Below are 24,833 nucleotides of genomic sequence, written 5' to 3' on the forward strand. Positions count from 1 at the left end.
AAGAGCTCAGCTCAGACCCAGGAGGACGAATACGACCTCCTACCTGCGTGGGATAAAAATTTCCAATGAGATGTAAGTAGCTTGGCACACCCAAGAGCAGCCGGTTTATGGGATCTGATACGATCACAGCACACAATCTGCAAAGGGGCAGGCAGATCCTCTGACAAGAAGCACCTGAATGCTGCGGCAGAAGCGATGGTTGGTTGGAGCATGGTTGGTGCGTGCGGGATGCAGGGATCTGATCCGCTGCAGGAGACCTCTGTGATAAGTGATCTGTTTATTTTGCAAATACTGTGCTAAAATTCATTATGTTCCCTCTAGTCTATGCAGCTCTGTGCGCAGCAGTTCTCAGATTTTAGCTAAGAAAGTCTCTGCTTTTGTTTGACTGAGGTCATGTTCTCTATAGCTCGTGTTTTTATTATCCCCTTTTCAGCCTTATGCTCTGCTGTCTTGCTCTTTTGCTTTCTGTTCAGGCTTGTTTATTATAGCCATAATTATAATATCTGAGCAATGAAATGAAATGTAAGTTGACTGGGTTGCTCAAACTGCTATTTTTAATTAGAAACAAACAAAGATTTCTATATTTTTTCCCTTTATTTCCTCCTTATATCCTCTATCTTCCATTTCCCATAGCTGTTCAAAACTGAACTACCAGTGCTTTGGTAAGCTCATTAACCAATTCCTTTAAAATTTATCAGTGTATTCAATTTAGGGCTAAAAATGTGTGTACAGTCAATAAATACTTTTATATTCTTTTAAAAGGATTTTTTTTTTTTTCTGCCAGCTACCCTGATAAACTCTAGCTCTGTAATTCTAAGTCTACCTAATTCCAAGTTTCTTTATTTCATTTGCATTGTTAAAGGATTTCTGGAGTGCAAATGGGATTTTGGGTACTGAAAGCTCCAGGCACAGGAGCAAGTTTGGATATTTCAGAGCAAAGCAACTGCTTGCTCTCATCTTTTTCTACTGCATCTAAAGAAATGGGATTTCATGGGCATATTTCTTAGTTAATCAGGATTACACTCAAGAAACAGAAAAGTTTCTTCTTCTAATAGAAACATCTCTGCAGGAGCCCAGACTATTGACTAACTAGTCAGGACAGAGCAGCCATCCTATTCCACATGTGTTGCCTCTGGATGTGATTTTCTCATTGGCTTAATCCCTGTTGTTCCCACTGAATTCAGACTTCTGGGAGCTCATTATTCTACAGATGAGTCTGAGACACTTCTACTGTGAGCCAGGGAATCCACAGTTCTCACAACTCTACCGAACAGTCTGAAAAGCTATTATGGGCCACGCTTTGGGGATTAAAACAGATTTACATTATTGAAGGCTTGGTGGTAATTCCTAGAACATGGGCAGAGGAAGCACCCTGAGGCTATTCCAGCTTTTCTTGCTAAGGGACAGCTCCACCTCTCCCAATGGTGTGTTGGGAGATGCTGAGCACCACCTGAGAACAGGACCTGTTGGAATACAGGTCTTCAATTTGGTGTGGCAATGCTTAGATTCCCAACACCAAGCTCTACAAGCCACAGGCCCAGACAAATATGCAGGGAATATGTTCTTTTCCTAAAGAGGAATCCTGGTTGAAAAGAACCTCTCCTTCCTTTCTGCCAGCCTCCCTCTCAGTGGATAAGCTCAGAAATGGTAGAAGAACCCAGGTAATTACCTGCTGCAGCCTGGGATTTTTTGATTTTCAGCTTCACCAGCATCCCTCACTGCAGCAAGCAGAGTGGCAGCACTTCTGCTTTGAACTTCTTTAATTTTAGTTCATGTCTGAAAATGTGATCGTTTCTTACCAGAAATAATTATGTGGAAATAAATGGTATCTCTCTTCAGCTGGTGACTGTTATCCCTGTTGTGTGTTGGCTGGTGGAGCAACCGTTGGGATAATTTATGGTTCCTTCCTCAAGTATGTGGTCCCTAGTTCCAGACCAGAGCGCATCAGGGAAAACTCTGCTACAGGGCACAGAAGGATGCAGAGAAGGATTGCGTTTCTCTCTACCAGTCCATCTGGCTTCATCGGTAAGGAGTAGGTTTGAGTGATATCATCATCCAGCCCTTGTCCCACCTCTTCCTGCCACTGCCACTTGACATTTCTTCCTTTTTGTCCTTACCCAGAGTCAGCAGTGTAATTCAAATAGAACAGCTTTAGTTTGCAAAATCTGTTTGCTGGTGATAAATGGTGCACATGACGGATGGCTGTGGTCTTGAAGATGATGGAGGGTGAACAGCAGGGTGCTGCATGGATTTGTGCTAGCAGCAACATTATTTAATACTTTTATTAATGGTCTGGAAGGAGGTGTAACCGAGTACATTAACTAGGTCTGCACACGACACTGTGCTGGAAAGAACTGTAAACCAAGTGAAGACAGAGAAATAACACTAATGGAACCAGAGGTTAGAAATATGAGCAGGAAACAGAATGAGATTCTGTCTGGAAAAAGGCAAACTAATAAATCTGGGAATAATAATCCAAAACACAGATATTTAATAGGAGAGTGAGATCTGAAAAAACAGTAATGTTCTAAAAGACCTAGTAATGATGGTTATGGGTGACTAGGAAATGGTTGTACAATGGGAAATGGTGGAAAAATGCAATTTTGGTTTGTAGAGTAAGATCCAAATGTATCTTGCCTTGGCACAACGGCTTGTCCCTCATTGTGGGTATGAATTATACAATACTTTGAGCCCTTACCTCCAAGCTTTATCTGTGTGTAGAAACCCACAAGTAGAAAAAATGTCTTTACTCTTCATAGAAACACAGGTCTGCAGGGCATCTGCTGGCCCATTGAGTCCCTCTCTGCTCAGCCCCACATTCCTGTGCAAGGAGGGTGAACCAGAGACTGGCTTCTCTGATGGCAGTTTTGAGGACTGGTGATTTCAACATCAAGAGCAGAAAGATGTTAAGGAGAAACTGAAGTTATTTCCAATAACATGGTATGAATAGATAACGAGATGAAGGATAGAGCTTTTACACAGAACAATACAGACAAGAAAATGAATGTTTAATAGGACCATTACCTCTCACTCAGTGCAGCTAGTCTATAGGTTCCATTTTCTGACCCTTGTAATATTTGCATGAGTTAATTCCATGGCATAATTTGAAATCAACATGACATGTGGAAATGGATATTTGCCAAAGGAGGACTTAGCAACCCTGTAGGAATCCGCAGGTGTGAGCTGTTGGACCCACAGGGAAGGGATGTTGCATAAGCCCTCGCTGAGATTGTGAGAGCCATGTGAGCAGCAGGGTCACTGCCTGCTGTGCTTGGTAAAAGCTCCGTGCTGGGCAGCCAGTGCTCTGGCAATGGGAATGAAGTTATTTAAAGTGGTAGCTTGTTCTTGGTATCGATCATAAAATGGATAAGAATGTGTACAATACGTCTGCTATGAGCTGCCTCTCCAATGAATTCTCTGTCAGTGTGCAGAGCTGACAGTAATAAAATCAGGAGTTCCTACTTTTCCTAATGAAAACTTATGAACACTTCTGCTCCAGGCCCTATTTAGCAGTAGAGCTGCCCGTATGCATGGCCTACAGCATTATTTGCTGTGGAAAGGTCATCGTCTCGTGCTGGAGCCCACCTGAGTGGCTCCCAACCATCCTGCAGTTTGTGCTATGAGGAAAGTGGGAGGGTGGGATCCATGGGCTCACCTCCGCCACTTACACAAACTCCTCTCAGACCTGGTGGTGCCTCAGAGTTGTTGCATTTTTTTGTTTGTTTGTTTGTTTTACATGCTGATTATTAAGCAAAATGCAAGAATAAAAGGAAGAATACATTTGGCTTTCAACAGCAATGACATACCCTCATGAATCTCCTCACCATCCTGAGAACTGAGAAAAAAAATGAGGAAAGTGTCAGAAGCCAAGTCTATGTTGACCCAAAGGAGAGAAACAGAAGGGTCACACTGCAACATATCCCCAAATACATTGATATGTGTTCACCAACTCAGGCTAAATGTCCTTCACATGCTGTGAGGTGCTAACCACCCTGTAGAGCTGGGGAATTGCTCCCACATTGTACGGTAAAATAAATCCGTCTAGCCCTGAGTATGTATCATCTGCTTAGTCATGGAGTGGAAATGCAGCTACCTCTGGGGTGGAACAGAAAAACCACCCCATGTGAGCTTCCCTGCAATGTTAGCTCTCCAGGCTGGAGCTTTTCATTGCCCTGCTCACAAACCTATTATTAAAAATATTAAGTTATAAGGAGCTGTGTTTGTGTCAAAGGGCGACTGCTTGTACAGGAAAACCTTTGTTAGAATATTTTCCTTCAGTCAAATCTCTTTATTCCTAGAAGTTCTCTGATACAGTTGTTAAACAATGCTGTTTGTAGTAACATCACAATTCCAGGGAAAAATATATGGCCACTGTATGAAACACCTGGATATATCATATGTTATGAGTTTTGATTACCATTTCAGTCTGTTGTAGACAAGAAGGCCAGCTAGAAGCAAGCAATGTAAATGATTTAGTTTTGGAGCTTAGTTGTTAAAATAATCCCCTATCCAGTTATCCCTGGGTGATCGTTCAAAAAGGAAAAAATAGTCTTAATGAGAATTTGAAATCTAGGAGGAAAGTGAACAGGACGTTGTGTTATTCTCCTGGCATGAATGGAGAGGTTGACGTGATTGGCAGGGCTGGGTTTGTAGCTCCAATATGGGAACCACTACCTCCTGGTAAACCTCCTGAGACCCAGCTGATCCTCACTGTGTCACACAGGTCAACAGCGTCGGTCTGGAAGCCAGGAAGCTGCAGGATAAGAAAAACCTGAACAATGTCCTGTTAACTAACAAAAGCCTGCTTTGGGGATTTCTCCACAGATGTCCATTTTTGCTACCGAGAAAAAAAAAAAATGATATTATCAACTATGGCTGGGTTTCTGTGGCTGGGGCTCTGAGCCCAGTCAGACCCAGGAACATGAGCATCCTCATGCAGAGTGAATCCAGCCCTGCAGTCTGGGGCTCCCTGTCTGTGCTGCAGCCCATGGGAACCAAAGGCAATCAGTACCTTCCCTAAGTTCTCAGAGCATTGCAGGACTGGTAAGTGCATGTAATTACTCATGCGAGCATGTATTTTCAGGATCAAGGCTTAGCCTTTTAGCTACTGGGCATTCCTCCTCATTCGTATTCTTATTAAAAGCAATGATTTTATTAAAGTAGCATTTTGGCACCTGTTGTACTAGACATCTACAATTACCTGACCAAGGTGCAGTCCTGTATGGGGAAAGACCCTGGTGTGCACCAGCCACCTCCCTGTCCCAGCCCTGCCCAGGAGGGAGGCAGGGCTGTTCTGGCTGGTCCCCAGTATGGCAAAGCAGGGGACCAGTATGCTACCATGCATTTATTTTCAGTATAAGTATTCTAGAGAAAAAAGAAAGAAAAAAAAATCCGAGCCCCAAGCTTTTAATCACAAGTGTAGAGAGTGAAGCTGAGGCACACAGAGTAGATGTTTCCTACAAAACATGAAAACTACACAAAACCTGGCTTCTTTTATTAACTATTTATTTTAGGAAAGGTGGGTTGTACCCTCGGTGTAGCTATTTCTCCCCACTGGCTCTAAGCCTAAACCCAGGTGCAGGCAGCTACAGTGCAAATCTCTGCTTTTCATTGCATTCATCTTGCTGCATATTAGAAGAAGCAACTGAAACATCATGAGCAGGCAGAAGGAGACCCAAAGACGTAGGACAGCTACCAGGGCCTGGGAGGACTATCAGAGGTATCAGGCTGGGCTTCTCATTAATTCATCTCACCTAAGCTTTGCTTAAGCTAGCCCCAAACTGTTAACGCTGTGCTGTTTTTATGGAAAGGTGACTCTTGCTTGGATATTTCAGAGCAAAGAAGAGATGGAAGGTGGCAGAATTGGGAAAAGTCAGGTAGTTTTCTAATGAAGGAGAGCTGGAGGGTGGAGGTGACTTCTAAATACTTTTAAAGTTGTTCACAGTTGTCAGTGCAGACCAGGGAATCTTACAATATGCTAAAATGTATAATAATTAGTGGCTGGTGCATTGATTGAACCCAGCTCCTTGCTCCTGCTGTGCACCAGCACAGTGGCCTTCCCACATCGTGCAGCCCGACACACATTTTGGTGCCTGCCCTGCTAGTAACTGGACATCCAGCACTTGGTGTGCCCAGAAGGCTGCAGGTTGGGTTTTAGGGGAGAAAAGAAAAATCTCTGGTAACCATTAGTGTAAAAATAACCTCCAAAACTTTGTCTTGCTAATATCTGCCTGCACTCTGGCTCTTGCCCGTGTCCAAAACGGATGTGTTTTCTTGACCCTGGGATGTACAACTCACTTCCTGGAACTCATTAGAAAAGTTCAGCAGCTAACTCTAAAATTGGTACAGTTACAGCTTGAAAACAGGAAAATTCTAGCCAAAATCAGTTGGCATTGGCTAAATGATACTGCAAGTCGAGAGAACAGAATTTGGCCCTGATCCGAAGTGCTGTAGTCCAATCTCAGGGACCACCGAAACACTCATTTCTCAAAGCAGGACTCATGTTTCCCCCACATTCCCAGATGTAGCAGCTGGCTTGCAAAATTGTTCGGCATCAGGGCACGTATGCAGCCCATATATGATCCACACCCAGGTCATGCAGGTTAGAGAAAGCCAGGACTGATTGTCTACTGCCCCCAGCAGCTGCAGGGAAAAATAACATCTGCACCGACAGCTCCGAGCTGGTGGCCGTGCTTCACAAGAACTTCGCCAACGTGACCCGTCGCTCAGCTTGGGAGGGATCAGAGAGTAGGAGCCCGCTGTGGAAAATAAATCTGAGTGCAAGGTTTGAGTTTGTAAGCTCACATGTTCACTTTCAAAAGTTTCCCTTCCACTCCTCGGTTTGATGCGCGAGCACGGCAGAGTCACCTCGTGCTTCCTGCGGAGATGACTGTGTAGGGAAGGACCTTTGTAGCTTGCCATCAAAGCAGCAGACAGACAGCTGGGGAACATCCACATCTGGGTGTGCTGGTGTTTATTGCATACTGCATTCCATATAAATTCCATATGGAGTCAAAATCATTTTGGACTTGGTACCTCCTCCGAGCCAATAGCTTAATTAGGAGTGTTTTGTTTTGTTGTTTTCTGAAAGGAGAGCTGCAGTCCAAGTGCCTTATTATAGGTTTATACATTGCTGTGCTCTTAATATCAAAGCTTTCGTTTGGCTCGAGGCTCACTTCCCCGTGGGGGAAGGGTTGCTGTGCAACTGTAGTGAGTTACACAATATTTCTCCAACAGAAGAGCAAAGAGCGTGAGTTGGAGACTGTTGTGATAATGCACGAGAGGAAGTCAAATGCAAGTCCGTGCGGTAAAGGGAGCCTACGAATGAGATAACACAGAGCCTCATACAGATTGCAGTCTGATGGCCAGTTCCTGTAAAGCAAGAAACGGAAAATCAGATAAAATAGAAACATTCATGAGATGTCCATTTACAGTTACAAAATGGCCACTTTGACGATACAACTGTTGGCGATTGGATTCCAGTGGCCATCGCTTTGGATTAACTGCACACCCACGAGTAGCACTGAGAGGTCTGAACTGGTTGTCACACTGCACATAGTCAGAAGAAGACTCTGCCCAGAAATGATGGCAACCCGAGTAAATAAAAATGAAGAAGAAATTAGTATTTTTGTTTTTCAGGCTAAAGATGATAAAGAGAGGTTGTTTGGCTCTGTCTTGGTTATGTAAAGCTAGGAAATAAATCCAACCTGTCCTAGTCTCAGCCCACTACATTATCCTTCTCTGGGAAGTGAGGGTGACTACCAGGAGAAGGTTCTTGACAGTGGCTTTTAATTAGATGGTACAATATTTTTTTTCAAAGGAAGTAACAATCCATTTGCAAAGGCTTCTCCTATTAACACAAAACATTTTCCCCCTTACTAATATGTTGAGGCTGACACCAAGATCCTCCTTGTTTTTGATCTGATGTTACTCATGCTAATTGGGGTTATAGTGAATGTTGTTAGAAAGGATTATTTGCATGAAATAGTCAAAACAATCAAAATCAAACATTAAGAGTGGTGGAAGAAATCTTCCCTTTCTCTCTCACTCCCTGATCACCACTATAGGAATCCTGTACCTAGACACATCTCTGCCTTTGTTCTGTAGAACAGAAATGGGATCCAAGAAAGTCTTTCAAAATAAGCAAATATCCCTCACCAAAAAAAAAAAAAAAGCAGTGCTGAGATACTGTGTTCTCATTGAAATGTGCCATGCACAGTTTCTGCACCACACATTTACTTACAACCATCTTCACCAGAATGGAAAATCTGACAAACAATTTTCTGTGGGGACATAAGAATGCAGGATGGAAACATCCAAACTGCGTGGTCTTTAAGGAGCAGTCATGCATTGAACTAAAACTATATCCAATATTGTAGTATCTTGCTGATAGATGACATAAAACAAATTTGTTACTTAGAGAGGCATGTTGATTGGCTTCACACTGGGCATGAATGAAGAGAGACATCTAGACTCTCTTTTATCCAGATGGAATTCCTAAGTCAATCAAATAAACATAATAATAATAAGGTTAATCTGGTCTTTACTCATTCAACAGAGAAAAGAAGAGATGTGGATCTAATTACATAAATATTGTAAAATCAGTTTGCATTTATCTTTTTCCACATCTCCTTGGTACAGCCCTGGTTCAACATGCTTAACACAGTCCTTTTTGGTCTGAATGATTTAATTCTGGGTCTAAAACCATTCAAGATTTCTCTGAACAAGAAAATCTTGTTTTCTTTGGAACATTTTGAAGTAGACATAATTACAGTGTTGCAAATGTGATGCTCTGCTTAAAGAGCTGTCAGCATTTCGATATTAAACCTCTGTTTTCAGGGGTTAACAGAATTGCCAGAAAAAAAGGAAAAAGAAAAAGAAAAAGAAAAAGAAAAAGAAAAAGAAAAAGAAAAAGAAAAAGAAAAAGAAAAAGAAAAAGAAAAAGAAAAAGAAAAAGAAAAAGAAAAAGAAAAAGAAAAAGAAAAAGAAAAAGAAAAAAGAAAAAGAAAAAGAAAAAGAAAAAGAAAAAGAAAAAGAAAAGAAAAAGAAAAAGAAAAAGAAAAAGAAAAAGAAAAAGAAAAAGAAAAAGAAAAAGAAAAAGAAAAAGAAAAAGAAAAAGAAAAAGAAAAAGAAAAAGAAAAAGAAAAAGAAAAAGAAAAAGAAAAAGAAAAAGAAAAAGAAAAAGAAAAAGAAAAAGAAAAAGAAAAAGAAAAAGAAAAAGAAAAAGAAAAAGAAAAAGAAAAAGAAAAAGAAAAAGAGAAAGAAAAAGAGAAAGAGAAAAAGAAAGAGAAAAAGAAAGGGAAAAAGAAAGAGAAAAAGAAAGGGAAAAAAAAAAAAGAAGAGTGAAAAGAGGGGTCCATTTTTGCCTGAAACTTAGTGTTTAGGTTTTTTAGTTCAGGAGGGAGGTTTCCAAATCAAATTGTGCAAAATTAATTTGCACTGTAGGCTTGCAAAACTGTTCATGTCACTTTTTTCATTTTTTTTTTATTTTTTTTTTTAAGGAAAAAAAACAGCCCACAATAAAGCCCACTTACTTTGCTTGCTTCTACTGTACACTGCTCTTCAAAGTTAATGGCATTTCCATACAATACCCCCAATGTAATATGCCTTAGAGGCAGCATAGATTGAATAAGTGACTTGGAGCCAGGGACTCCCAAGTTTATAATTTAGCCGCTGACTCACTGTGTGGCCTCAGGCAAACCACGTAACTCGTATGTCCTCATCTATGGTATGGTCTCAATTTTCCATTGTGTTGCACAACATGTAAGGAGCTCTGCTCATGTTCAATAGGAGCTTAACCCGATGGTGAGTGGGTTACAGGGTGCTTGTAGAGGATTTGAGACTTATGCAGCTCCCACTTGCCAGGTTTTGTCTACTTACTTCAATCTGTAGGAGATATGTCTTCACTGAGCTGGTCCAGGTGGGCATTTGGTGGAAGCATCTCCATCTGCAATTTCTGAGTCATGGAGAGCAGTCTGTCTCAATGCTGGCACTGAAATAATTTTCTTCAGAACTTGAGCAGATCTGAGAGGTTGTTTTGGCTGAATGTGTAGGGTGCTATAAACTGCACCTGCTGGAAACTCAGCAAATGTTGACCATTTCTGTACATCTTCAGCTTTCCTTGGGTCTTCATGCCATGTCCCTTCATGTCTGAAATTTTCCTCTATCATAAAGCCTACTGGCTTTTGCATACAGAGGAGAGCCAAACTCCTGTTTTATCTTCTTGTCACATGGAGGACATGGACAGCTTGTGTAGACAGTAGATGATGGATAGAAAGACTTTTTCCTGAAGAACACTAACCCCTAAGAAATATTTTTTTCAGCATTTATTCAGAACTGAAAAAGGCCCCTTCACAGTAAGTACTGGCGTGGTGTAGACCTCTGTGATTGACACCACATTTGTGGGATCATGAGAGTAGAGCTATAAAATTAGAAGAGACCATTTTGGTCACCACTTCCAGTTGTTCATATTGCAAGCAAATGCACACTGGTGGTAAGTTCAGATGTGTCTGCAGAAAGGTCCCAGGCCACAACATATCCCAGCTTCCAACCCTTATAGCCATCTGCAGGCTTGTAATAAAAGACCTAGCATTGCAGCTGGGATGTGTCACGGAAGGAGAACAAGAAAGATTCGATGGGCTGCCAGCGACCTGGGCCAAAAACAGGGCAGACACAGTGAGACTGGACAGATCTAGACGGGCAGCAGCTCACAGACAGCCTTCCCCTCTCCTAAGGGACCTTTGTTCAGCCAGAGACAATCACAAAAAACAATGTGGCTTCAAAAAACGTCCCCTTTCTTCTTCACCCCATGTCTACACAAGCTGCCAATATCTGGTCACTTTTTGACCTCATGGAAACATTTGTCTTTTACAACATCTTGCAGTGTGAGCCCTGCAGACTGACTTCACATTTTGTGAAGATCCACGTCTTTGTTTTTCTTTTCTTCTTCTTGAATCTGCCACTTAACAAAGACCCTCTAATGTCCTCAGTCTTTTCCATATTGTCCACATAGCAGTGCTCATGGGGTCTCAGTTTCCCACCTGTGGAATGGGAATGACAGCATATAATGTCTTCTAGTATATACAGGGTAGAAACATAGGAAAATATAGGAAACATAGGAAATGATCCAGTATTTCCTGACAATTAACAGAATAGTTCTGTGTATCTGAGAAGATGCCACTAGAACAAAGATTTATATGAGTGTCCTGCCTTTAAACATTCATTTCCATCCTTATATTTTCCTAGACTAGAAACTGTTAGAAACTTTTTATAAAACATGATGCTTGCAGAAAAAATGTTTATTGTTAGTGTAAGGAAAAGAAAAAAAAAGATGACTTTTTTTGTTTGGTTTGCTTGGGCTGTTTCAACCCTAAGCTATATTTTCAGAAATTGCTTATTCACCTTGTGCAGGTTATTTTCTTATGGCTTTCGTATCTTATTGGTTGGGCTTCCTTGTTGGAGTGAATCTCCATTGTTTCATAACAGATATGGAGCTCTCAGCATGTACACGTAATGCTAAAGTAGATTCATGTCAAACTGGCTTGATCTACAGAAATTTTAATTTGTTTAGACTTGACCTGAACAATATTTGGATCATATGAACTCAAAGTTAAATTCTTTCCATCAGTTTCTCCTAATGGAAAATTGAAACATTTCAGGAAAATTAAGCTTTCCTAAGAGCAGCACTGTTTTTGTACAAAACAATTTGGTATTTAAAAACAAGTGACAACAGAACAAGGAAACAACCACCACAAAAAACACCAAGATGGGAAGTTTCTGAGTAGCTGTACTTGCCTATTCTCCTGACTTGATATGAATGCCATGGAGCTATGCTACTAAATCAAAATGCCATTTTGATCCATGGGAAACAATGAAGTTTTAATTGAGTATTACTTGCATAAAGATGTTTTTCTTCAGCCAGCTAGTCAATATTAACCGGTCTGCCAGCAAGTCTAACAAGGTGTGAGACAAGTCGGATAAAATTAGGATGCTTTACCAAAACCAGGGTGGGTGATAACCTTAAAAAGTAATACCTACAAGGCAGGAGACTGATAAAAACAAGTCATCCTCCTTTCTGCTGGAAAACATGTTAAATTGATAATGTGCACGAGATTGTATAGTATTTTATGGGATTTGCAAGGCCTACTTGGTAAAACAGTACAGCTTGAGATCTCTGGACAGAAAAATATTTGAAGGACCTGGGAAGAGCAACCTCAGACATTCAGGAACGGCTCTCCGGATGCCTTGTTGGGGTAGATAAATGGTGATATAGTTTGGTTGTCCAAGTCAAAGGCAGAGGCAGGAGGCTGGGGAGGTTTGTAAATTCATTCCTTGTTGGTTTGGAGGAGAAAGACTTTACTCATACTTAATGCATAGCTTTACTCATACTTAATGCATAGATGTAATAGTAAGAAGAGCTGAACATCTATAAAGCTCAGATATTGACTTTCTGAAGTATTAGCTGATTGGTCTCTTAGAGGTGACTGCAAGATTTCTGTACTGCTGAGGTGCTTTCATTTGAAGACTTCTGCAGTGTCACTAGTGCTGAAAAGACTTTACAAACATGACATTTTTTAGTCTCTTAGAGGTGACTGCAAGATTTCTGTAGTGCTGAGGTGCTTTCATTTGAAGACTTCTGCAGTGTCAAGAAGACTTTACAAACATGGCATTTTTTTACCTTTTGCCAAAGGCATTTCCAAAGAGGATCCCAAACCTTTCCCTAAAGCCCTTCTTGCCCATAATTAAATTCCAAGCTTCTCTCCTGTAGAGATGGAGACACAAATGTGCCAGTGCTGCCGGCTCTTTGGCAGATGATGATGGTACTGGAAGAAATGATTTTCCACCACCACTGCTCCATGGTTCTGCCTTTGCATTATGGCTGAATCCAACCAGCCCAATGGCACCAAGAAGCAGAAGCACTGACGGACCAGAGCTTCACTCATGGGTATGGGTGTCACCAAGCTACCTGGCCTGCTCTGAAAAAGAAGACTTTCTCTTTAATAACAGATGGTGGTAGTGAGACATGAAAATTAGGACATATTTTCATTTGATATTGGAATATCATGAGCATCAGTTGTTTTGGGAAGGAGTCCAAAGAATACTTGGAGAGAGTCTAAAACTGCAGATGAATCCACAGGTTTATTTTATTGGGTGATTTCAGTTCTGCCAAATATTTGTAGTGTAAAGAAATCATAAAAATTGCTGGTGGTCCTCGCCTGGCGGGTACTTCTCACATATTTGAGACAGTTGTATGAACTGTGACAAGAATGTTTGATCTATTAGCTTAAAAACAAATTAGAGTCTTCAAGAGAAATAAATGAAGTATAGATGGTAGAAATACATTTCTCTTATCTTAGGGAGACCAGGAATTTTTGCCCCCAGGCTTTATTTGCATTTAATTATCGCAGCTTGGATTTCCTCTACTGCGTGCATGGAGGTTTAGTCTGCCTCATTCCATCCCCTGTTCTGAAATAACATTAGTACCTGTTAATGATTATCATTGTCAATTATGTATTCTGGTTACATGCACATTATAAGAAATATCAGTTTGTTTTAATAAATCTTCAAAAGGCAGCCTAAACCTGTGCCTTATCTTCTTTCTGCTTTGTAATTTATTTCTTTTTATGGTTATGATATATGAAAGACACTGCTTGCTCCCAGGGACTGTGAATGGGTATCTACTCAGCACTTCAATACCAAGTTGACAGGCAGAAAGGGTTTTATTTAACATAGTTTTCCAAATGAACTGAGATGGTCATGTATCTCAAAGATACATAGAGAAAGAAGTGAGGAATACAGGTCTCAAAGTCCCAAACACTCAGTTATATGCATACAAGAAAACCTAGATGCACGGTGAACCCATAGATGGTTTAGATGGTTTAGTGTGAAGCGTACTAAGTAGCTGAGTATCTGATGCTCACAGCATAGAAATTCTTCTTCCTTTTTTTTTTTTTTTTTTTAGATTATTATTTGCTAGGATAATAATTGCACTGTAATCCTGAGCTGGCAAAAGACTGATTGCCTAACTTCTCATTGGCTTGTAGGGAACAAGAGTAGTCCCATATAAAAAACAAATCTGCATTTTTAGAGAATTTTGTTCTGAGGAGTTGTGCAAACTTGATGTTTATGCCATTTGCCCATGCAAATTTTCAGGATTATTTTCATTCGCTGGACAGGCACTGAAATGTCCACTCCAAAAGGAACACTTTAACCAAGCATTCTTTATGTGGTCTTCAATTAATAAACAGGAATATGCCTTTCTAACCCTGTGGGTAATGATTTTTCTGTTTGCTGCTACTGTATGTAACCTAAATGAATGGGGCATTTATATACTGTCCTTTCATCTGGGATATCAAAGCACTTTATAAATATGGGCCAATTGGTCTGATGTGCAACCACCAAATTGTGGCCTTCTCGGGGGTGGCATGCGGTTGACATTTTGGCTGGCAAAGCACATTTGAAAATCAGGAACTGTTGGTTTTCTCAGTTGGGCTATGTTTGGAGGTAGGGTGAGACTATACCTGCCCAACACCGGGAAGCAACACCACTGCCTACTTTCCAGCTAGGTGAAGTATGGTCTTTGGCTAAGAGCATAACCAAGGCATCTTCCATTACTGTATCACTAATTTTAATCCAGCCTGAGACAGTGGGTGTCAAAAATTATTACCATATGGTAAGCTGGTAAATTGCCACAAGAAAATGAGCTTGGTGGTCCCAGATTAGTTTCATATGGACAGGTGTCTACACCACAAAACCACCGTCATAACTGCTGTAGCTGCTGGGTTTCAGAAGGGAGGTCCAGGACTGAGCAGGCATTGGTAACGCACATGGTGCTTCTAGAGGTGGGGTCTTGAGGGCAGAGAGATGAAGTTGTTTGCATCTGTTGAGGTGTTTCTTGGCATGTGTGTCCACTTCAGTTTCCTGAGCTGTCAGCTAGTTTGTAAGGTGCTCTCTCTCATTATTGTGGCAAGTGCTTTCTCTTACCTTCGCAGAGAAGCCCTATGCCTCCCCTGCTTCTACCCTGTTAAACGACGGTCACAAAAAACTCAATGGGAAGTATGTATCAAAGGTATTAAGTTCAGACCACACAAGTGGTCTTTAACTTCTTTAGTATGTCTTGGAAAAGCCTCCAGGAACACGGGGTTGGAAGAACCTTCTGGGTCACTGATCCCAACCTCCTGCTATTGTAGGCTTTCACTTTGCATAATCCTTTGGAAAAGCTGACTGATCTTCAAAAATGTGGACAATCACAGGAAACCTCATAACGTCTCCATACAAAAAAGGTGGCAAATCTGTTTTGCACTTCTTTAACATGTTTCATTCAAAAATTGTAAAGAGTTTTGCAAACATGGAGTTAAGAATCGCCGTACCAGCAGGAAGGAAGAATTACCCTTAGATAGGGACAATTTGGATGACAGAAAAATCATGAGGCAGATAGCAATCCCCATTCAGACAAAGCTCTCAGTGATCTGAGGTCTCTAGCTCCATTACAGATATCCAAGTCTATTCAACCAAACTGATGAGACAGGCAGGAATTAAAATTGGAGTTACTGACTCCTCTTTTTACCTACCTTTTAACACACTTTCTGGATACTGGTGCTAAGACTAAGGTCCATCTTTGTTCAACGTATGTCACAGGGATTTCTTAAAACTTGTTACTTCAGGGGCTGACACCACTGCACAGTCCTTATCTCTTGTGCAGATGCTATATTGGCAAAAGCTAGTGACTCTGTGCTTGTGAACTTGTCTGCGAAGCATATGGAATTAACCATGCCTGGGAGGAAGAGAAATCCTGGATAACGAGGTGCAGAGGCCGGATGTTGATGCACTGAGGATGATCATCCCCAAAGCTGTGCAATGCTTGGAGTAAGCAACTGGGATGTCTGAATGATTTTATTTGCTTCTATGGAGAAAGAAAGTAAGAAAAAAATGTCTGAGTATGTTTTCTCAGGCTATGGTTCTTAGAATTGCTCATTTCACACAGTATCTCTGCAGCACATGTATAAAGAAAACTGTGAATTCAACCAAAATTCACATGCTTTCTCAGCTTTTCAGGATAATCTGGACTTTAGTGAAACAGCTGCTTGGCAAATAGGTGGTAAGGCTTTCTAATTTTCTGACAGTGGCTCTCCTCACAGTGCACCAGGAAGACTGGGGATGAAAAGAACTGACCTGCAGAGAGAGTACAAGTGCTCATAATGGGCTTTCTAGGCTCTGCGTGGGTACAGGACATTGCACTGGACTTTTGGCTTCCCCAGACAGGCCTGGCTGTACATTGGTGTTCCAAAGAGCATTGCCTGTTGATGTTCCCTTGGCCAGCAAGAGGGGAACTGCAACCCCTGCCCCTGCTGTGCCTGGCACACTAACACGCTTCCGTGCCATTGTACTTCTCTAAGATCAAGTGCATTTTCTTTGTGGTGCTCCCCAGCCACTTCTGCTACAAAAATACTTTTCCTTACTGAAATATGGCATGTCTGCTAAGAAATCTATATGAACCAGGATGTTTCCTATGAAACATTCGCATCTCACCTTTAGCTCAAGATGCTTTAGCTCAAGAAGCTGTGCAGAGAATACTCCCACAGGCTGAGAAAGGGAGCTGTGCTACATGGTGCGCTCAGCAGGACTGGCAGATCTTACCCCAAAACTCTTGGTTTCACAGGCATCTGCCATGACTTGGTTATGTATTTTTAAATCACTTTAGTCAGTTTCCTCTTTAAGATTTTTGTTTGCTTCTTTTTCTTTTTCTTTTTTTTTTCCTTTTTCCTTTTTTTTTTTTTTTCTGTAACAAAATAAACCCTTTTCTCATCAGAGTTATCTCATTCAGACATAGACACGGAGCTTAAGTGTTTTTCATTTAGGTCAAGTTAGGGTTGCTTGAACTGGGATGTGTGCTCATTAGGGGGGCATAAGATGCTGAGGTCTATCTCTATTCTGGAAAGCTCAACTTCATGCAGCTTTTTTTTTTTTTTTTTTTTTTGTTAAAGTGGAGCTTCCAAAATCCTGTAGACTCACAGATATGTTTTTAAACACTACTGAATTTGGGACTTGGAGAGCAAGGATAAATACCAAATTTGGGGTTGTCTCTTGACCAAAATTTTGAACGTCCTGAAGATTGCAGTGTTTGGATTTCATTATAAATGACAAAATTCAGGATAATGACAATGTTGGTGTGCACGTCTTGGCTGACTCACAGCAATGCTCCGCATTTGGATTTTTGATTGAGCCCCGTCTCTAATTATAATGCCACAAGGGCTGGCTGAGAGCAGTGCCTCCATTTGACATCGTATGCAATGTGTTGGACTGTGCATTTTATTCCAAACCTCTGCTGCTATTACATTGAAAGTATTAGCTGTAGTGTGAGCTATCTGGGGATTATATGGGCTTTTAGCAATCATTTCTGAAGGTGTATCCACTTTCATAATGCCCAGAGAGGTTGAGCAACAATTTTTTCTCAAAAGGGGCTCTTTGTCTCCATGCCCATGTCTCCAGTATAATTGACACCTACAGAACAGATGTATAGACAGATGCAGGGTTTTTCTTTCTTTTTGCTTTGGAAGCCTTACTGTCTACCTTCTAAGCTGGTATCAAGCATGACTTTGCTTGTTGACTCATGTATGGACTTCGGCAGCTGCCCCTTGGCTCTTCCACATCGCTGCTTCACCAGTCCAGGTCTCCTCGTGTTCCTGGCTGCGTTCAGGCTCCTTCTGACTTTGGTCTCTTGATATTCCTGACCTAGCACAGACTACCCAGCTGAATGTGTTCCTGACTTCCTTGTTAACGACAAAATGCTCTCTTTTTACAGCTCAGTTTCTTTCCATAAAGTTAATCAAGCAGCCCTCCTTTTACAGGGCAGCTGACCCTTTGGTCTTTCCTCCTTTTGGCATGCTTAAAGTTCCCAAAGCTGCCAGAATCCCCCTCTCTCCCTTTTTTAAGGCAGTCTCATGAGTAAAAAAGCAGCTCCCACAGGAATGAGAAGTTTCTTGGCATATAGAGGAACCACCCCCAACAGTGTGCGTGCATTGTGCCCTTAAAAAGCTTCCTCTTTCCATTAAAATACATCATTGGAGACATTGGTGTATTTCTACTAGAGATGAGTCCAAACCATGAGGCTGGATCCAAACATAGTCAAAGTATGAGGTTACTTGGGAGTCGGAGCTCAATGTATGCTTTTTGGCTTGAGCTGGTCTCCTGTTTGCGCAGTGCAACTCAAAGAGCATCACGGCGCTGTTGGGAAAGCTACTGACACAACTAAGAAACCGAGTGGTAAAGGCTTGTCATCAAAATCAACAAACCTGAAGGCAAACTGGAACCTGGTGTCATGAGTAATTGTGACCCCCTGCCCAGCCACATAGAGCAAACTTTCTCCTTTCAATATTCACCAGGTTTTATGAACAAAAACAAACAAACAAACAAACAAAAATATCAGTTGCAGATGAAGGAGGGCAAGATCTCCCTGAGTTCATCTTACTGGAAAAAAAGAAAAATCTTCTTTGGACTTAGTCTGCCTGCGTCTTTGCTGTGTACTGAGCTGCAAACGGTGGCTTTTCATTTCTTTAATTGACAAACACCATCCCCTAAACATTTCCAGGCACAGTCATTTTCTTTTCTCAGGTTTACTCAGTGGTTCTTACTGAGGTTTGCATTTTTCCATGCATTTGCTGAGAATATACGTGCCCCTATAATCTCATCTCTTGTGCTGTGAGAAGTTTTGATAATGTAATTCATAAACAACTTCATTTTCTGGGTCTTTCTCTTTTTTTGCAGCTATCCTGTCTTTGGCTACTTGCTCCTCCCTTTGCAGCAAACTGCCCTATTTACTAAATACCGCAGAGCTTGCTGAGCTGTAGCATTTCATTCCATTTGTCTCTCTTCTTAAGGGGCTGATCTGTCTTAAAGAGATTTTTCTCTTTTAAAAATAATTTTGCTGTGGTTTTACAGTCAGCATGGTTTCCCCCTTACTCCCCCCCCCCCCCAAAAAAAAAAAAAAAGAAAACAACGCAAAACAAAACAAAACAAAAACCCTGCAGGGCTATTTCTTCTCCTTCTCCCAAGATTATGCTGGTGTAACGACATTGACGCCAATGAAATTATTCCTTTTTCACCCTGGTATATAAGAGACAGAGCTCTGTAGGATGGGACATCATACTCAATACCTTCTCAAAAGTATGGCCGGGGACTGGGCCAGAAGGCAATCTCCACCTATCAAAGGGATCTCAAAGTGCTTTTTCATCTTCAATCTCTCAAACAGAGAATACAACCATCTGCCAGCAGGATGCAACTACCCCCAGGCTGAAATCAAGCAATGCATTTAACGTGGAGAAGAAGGCAAAAGGAGCACAACAGAGCCCTTTAGGAATGTAAGCAAGGAGTACAGTGTCCAGTTGAAATTAGTGTTACTATTTGCCTCGTGGAAACGCTTGGGAAGCCCAGCCAAATTCAGGGCTCCAGTCTAGAAGTGCAGCCACAGTGAGGGCAGTCTCTGTTCCAGGGCGCTTGCAGTCCCAGTGACAAATAGCAATCAGACCGCGGGCCAGCAAGAAGTTGAGCCAGGCAGAACTAAAATATCCCTGTTGGAGCGCGGTCCCATGAGACCAGTGTTATGTCTTACCAGAAACAAAGAGAAGAGCACATTTCCAGTCTCAAAGACTTCTCTGTCCCATTAAGGAAAACTCCAGACTACAATTAGAAAAAAAAAAAAAAAGGCAAGAAAAAGAGACACAGCCACAGCGTGCCAGTTTGTGTCCAAAATGCAGCTTTAAAAAAAAAGAGGGCATGGTCCCAGGAGAAGGCTGCTAGCAGCCTCTCGGGCTCGTGGCTCTTGTTACCTTGCTCGGGAGGGTGGGAATGTGTCCCCAGAGGGAGACTATCCCTGCCCCAAGCCCAGGGCCCCTGGGTAAATATTGACTCAGAGCAAGGAGCGGCTGAATCATTCCTTCCTGCCCCGCCGAGGTGTCTCCCTCCACCCAGCGGGTGTCCAAGCCCACCCTGCACAGCCCAAAATATCAGATGGGAGTTGGCACTGGTGGTATTCAAGGGACGTGGACTCTGACAGAGAGACAGGAGTTCCTCTGTGTAGGGCTGACGTGTTTGTTTGCTCTCCGAGTGGGTGAATGTCTTCTCCAGCTGGTTATTCAGGGGGACACGCAGTAGGAATGGTGGGCAGGCAAAGGGTCGAGGGACTGGGGAGCTCCTAGCACTGTTCTTCCACCCTCATCACGTGCTTCACGCCCTGTTTTTTGACTGCTGGTACACAGCTGATAAAGGCATTGTGCCACCATTAATAGCAAAGGAAGGGCCTGGGTTCATGAAAACTATGCCCTAAGGTACATTAAAACAGCAGTGTATTTGTGAGAAGGGGTAGGGAGAAGGTCCAGGCTCAGTTGTCCAACTATTGGCAGCTCAGGATTCAACCATAACGCGTCATGATCGTGGATCATATCCACAAATCTGTTCAGGTCATAATCTAAGGGCAATAAAGCAAAGCACGGGGAAGGCTCAGGACCAAGTTGTGGTGACCGCTGGCTGAAGCTGTGAGCAGGTGTCACGTACATTTGGGTGGCTATTGCCTTGTGTAATCGAACAGGACGTAGGGGAAGGCTAAGGCTGTAGTCGCAGAACAGGTCTGGGTTTCATTTAAAGTCTGCTGCAGATTTCTTAACTAGGTTCCTAACACAGAAATGACACCTTCCTCCTTCACTGAGCTGCACAAGGCTCAATGTTGGAAGGTTTCAAAACTGATTGAAGATCTCAGAGAAAAAAGAACAAAAAGTAAGAACAAAAAGCATATGCTAAGGACCTCTTTATATATATGGGAAGCACTGTATTTATATATTTCAAAACTGGGCACTGGGGTACATTTTCATTCCCCAGTACAAAGGCAAATACATTCCAAACAAAGCAATGTTGTTTCAACAAAGCAAGGGTTGAAATCTCTCCAGGGCTTCATTCTGTCTCATTTAGATCGGGCATAAGATCTTAAAGCAGAGTTTAGTGGTCGGCCGATCATGCTCCTCTGGGAAATGACAGAGTGGTAATTCAAAAAGGGTAGTGAAGTACAGCATTGTCTTGGTCTGCAGGACTGTTCTTCAATAAAACCAGAGGCTCACCCGGCTTACAGGAGGACATTTTGTTCCAAAGGAGCTGTGGCTCTTCATTAAACAAAAGAATTCACCTCCGGCTAGACTTGGGTGTAAAATGAAAATGTTCTTGGAGACTAAATGTCTTTGTGAAGACAGCATTTCCATGATTCCTGCCACGATTGCCTGGGCATATCTAGCAGCTGAAATGAAAGTTAGGACAAAAGGTATATCTTCGGGGCACCATCTTGCTTTGGACATGTGTTAAAAATTTCATTCAGACTTGGGAGGGGGTTTCAGTTCAGGCCAGGAGCCCTGAGGAGGGAAATAAGCGTCCTGTGTCCTGTCTGGCCATGGGCTGACACTCACCCACTCTGCACTGAGGACCCAGATTAGATCATGAGTAAGACTAATCTTTCAAGACTTTCCCGAAAGCCTTTCCTTGGAGTAAACAAGTTCTCCCACATCTGACAGAAGAGATTGGGAAAGAATCCCAGGGTATCTAAATACAAAGAGTTGTCAGATATGCCTCCTCCCCTCCGACTCTCCCAACGCACTCGGGTAAGTTCACAAAAAGATGCAGTAGGGTCATTCCGGGAGATAACTCATGTCCAGACTGGCATAATTCAGGTGTTCAGATATGGCTGTCTCCCATCCAGATGAACTCTGTAGGAAAGATACAGCCCATGCAGTTCTTCATTGTATGAACACTCGAAAAAACACCTCAGGCTGTGCAGTTTCAGGGGATTTTTTTACAAGATTATTTTCCTAAAAATGGCACCATCCCTCTGGGGATGAAGCATACTGGGAAATATATGAAAATTTAATGGATTCTGCAAGTTAGTTCCTACTTTTCTCATATATTTAAGTCAAGATCATTCCCTTATCATCTTCACATCTAGGGGCTCTTTACTGTACAGCCAAAGTGCCCACCTTCAGCTTGACAAGAAGGTTTTGGCCTGCAGACTCTTAGGCAGCACAACAGCCAAACTGTTCTTGTAGACATGCTCTTCTGTGCTATGCCTAGTCATAGCCTCCTGCAAAACCTCTCCCTTTCACCCAAAAATTGATGATAAATGAAAGCCAACTGCCTTGGTTCCGCTAAAGGTTGAAGAAGAGACTTACCACACTCTTTTTCATTGTCTTTTGCATTTAAGCACTGTTTCAAGAGCTTGAGAAAAGGTACAAGACAAGGACTGCTAGACTATCATCAGTCTTCTATGATATAAAATTCTTATATCGACTATCAGGCTTAGCAGAAGCCTTGTGCTAGGGCAGTCAGAAAGCCAGCGAAAGACATAGTCACCGTACTTCAGAGGAAAATGCTGCTGTTACAAGTCTTTGAGAAGGGCAATCTCACCTGCAGCATAACATGACACAGGTTAGGGGGAACCCAGTCTGGACGTAGAGTATTTAATTAACCAGCCCAAGAAGAACCATGCAGCATAGGCAACAGAGGCCTGTCCACTGCTGGTTGAAAAATGTCCTTGCTGGACTCTCCATAGGAACCTGAAATCTTATTGACTCATGTGTACTGAATTTCCAGACCTGACTCACTGGCTACAAAAACCATAGGATTGCATGGGGTGTCTCATACTTTTCCTGGAAAAAAAAAAAAAAAAAAAAAGTAGATGAATATAACTAGTTGGTTAATAAATATTTGAATTTGCTTTGAAAGCTTCAGAGCACATATGTAAAGAAATTAAACAAATCTCAATCAGCAAAGAAAAGAAAAAATGTATGGACTTTCAGGGTTTGTTTCTATAATGTTCCTGGTTACCTCAGACTCAGTTAAAGGTAAAAGAGACATCTCCTATCTCTCTCTCTCTCTCTTTTTTTTTTTTTTTTTTAAATATCTTAATACCTGCTGAATTTCATCTGATTGATAAGTTTACACTAGGGCCACACGTAGCAGGAAGTGGTATTGAGAAAGGTGTGAAGAGTATCACCAAGCAGGTGGTTTTGGAGAACGTGTTATCTGGCTCATTAGTATCAAAAATCTGCTGTGTAAATGGAAATACTTCATCACATAATGTAAAAGTAACCTGGGAAACTAATTCCTGTAGCAGTTGAAACCAAAACCTCTCCAAGGAAACAAGGAAAGGAAAAGAAAGGAAAGGAAAGGAAAGGAAAGGAAAGGAAAGGAAAGGAAAGGAAAGGAAAGGAAAGGAAAGGAAAGGAAAGGAAAGGAAAGGAAAGGAAAGGAAAGGAAAGGAAAGGAAAGGAAAGGAAAGGAAAGGAAAGGAAAGGAAAGGAAAGGAAAGGAAAGGAAAGGAAAGGAAAGGAAAGGAAAGGAAAGGAAAGGAAAGGAAAGGAAAGGAAAGGAAAGGAAAGGAAAGGAAAGGAAAGGAAAGGAAAGGAAAGGTTAAAGGAAAGGAAAGGAATAAGAAAATGAAAATGAAAATGAAAATGAAAAAAAGAAAGAAAAACAAAAAGAGAAAGAAGAAAAGAGAAAAAGGGAAAAGAGAAGAAAGAGAAAGAAATGATAAAAAGAAAAAAGGAAAGAAATGGGCAGTTTACAGTGTTAATAAGAACATAATAAAGGCATTTAAAAACACAATAGTACTTATTAAGGAAAGAAAACAGGACTCAGAAGAATTAAACGTGATGGAAGGGCTATCTGCTTGAAGATAGGAAAAGCCTTTTGGGTTTCTCTGTGGTGTAGCTAATGAACAGATCCAAAAAGGTAACGGAGTACCCTCTCTAATTCCAGTTGCAGTTCATGCATTTGTAGTCCACTTTATTGATCTTAAATCAAATTTGTTGGTTTGCCTTGTACAAAAGGTGACCCTAGACAGTGTAAACATCTCTTTGGGGCCAAAAAATCTGAATCATTATTGGAACATCAGGGCAATTTCCTACAGCAGACCATGGCATTACTGCTAATGAAGAACTGAGAGCAGCTTCCTTGGAGGCAGGAGTTGCTGACCATTCACTAAGGCTAAACACAAGAGCAGAGGGACTTCTGGTCTGATCAGCTACAATGCTTTCCTCCCTTTGCTTTTTCTTCCAGCTCTCTGGAAGTAGCCGACACTCAAATTGTAGTTTCAGAGGACCTAAACCCTCTCTCCAGCCACTTCTCCATCCTCAGCAAGTTGCTGGGAAGGGAAGCCTGCATGGGTGGAGAAGAGAAAATGCCCTTGCAAGGCTAGAGTGAGCACCAGCCTTGCAGCCTCTTTGTAAACAACAGATTTCCCCACTCTGTCTTATTTCTGTGCTGCAAAGGAGAAGGAAAGATGGTTTTCCCAGTTTCAGAAGATGCATAAATACAGGGGTAGAGTAAAGGAGCCATCGCAGGGCTGTGCCTGCAAAGTCGGTTGATGGGGAAGATGAAAGCGGGCTCTGCTCCTGGCTCCGCCGGGGGGCCCTGTCAAGGCATTTCATTTTTCATGTGTCTGGCCCCCATAAAGTGAAGCCTGTGTGAGACTTGTCTGTGCAGTGCTTTGAGCACAGCAGGAAAAATGTGTTAGGCAATGAACATTGTCACGAGGAATCGCAGGCTGCCCAACAGCATTACCTCTCCAATGTGCCTACCTCCTTTTTCCCCACTCCTCCACGCTGAGATGTCAGGGCATCCGCAGAGGCTCTGCTGTTGTAGGAAGCAACAGGAGCTGCTGAGCTGTTTAAGAAATCTGGATTTGTCCCGTAGGTGTCAAAGGAGGACCTCAGGTTCCTGGAAAATCTGGTCCCAAATGAGTGTAAAAATGCACATTTTGTCAGGAAGTGAATAAAGTCTCACTGAAATTAAGCCAGAGACAA

General features: G+C 41.9%; 1 protein-coding gene across 1 annotated transcript in view; it reads left to right on the forward strand.

Annotated features, from left to right (window-relative positions):
• Positions 1-223: 223 nt before the first annotated feature.
• The window catches only part of LOC310896886 (uncharacterized protein), a 31,848-nt gene continuing 7,238 nt past the window's right edge, over positions 224-24,833 (forward strand). Inside the window, exon 1 of the mRNA XM_083829803.1 lies at positions 224-2,025. Within this exon, the coding sequence (XP_083685929.1) occupies positions 1,977-2,025 (49 nt within the window). The 5' untranslated portion in view covers positions 224-1,976. The remainder of the gene's footprint in view (positions 2,026-24,833) is intronic.

Source organism: Anser anser (assembly GCF_964211835.1).
Source record: "Anser anser genome assembly, chromosome: 3".
Taxonomy (NCBI): domain Eukaryota; kingdom Metazoa; phylum Chordata; class Aves; order Anseriformes; family Anatidae; genus Anser; species Anser anser.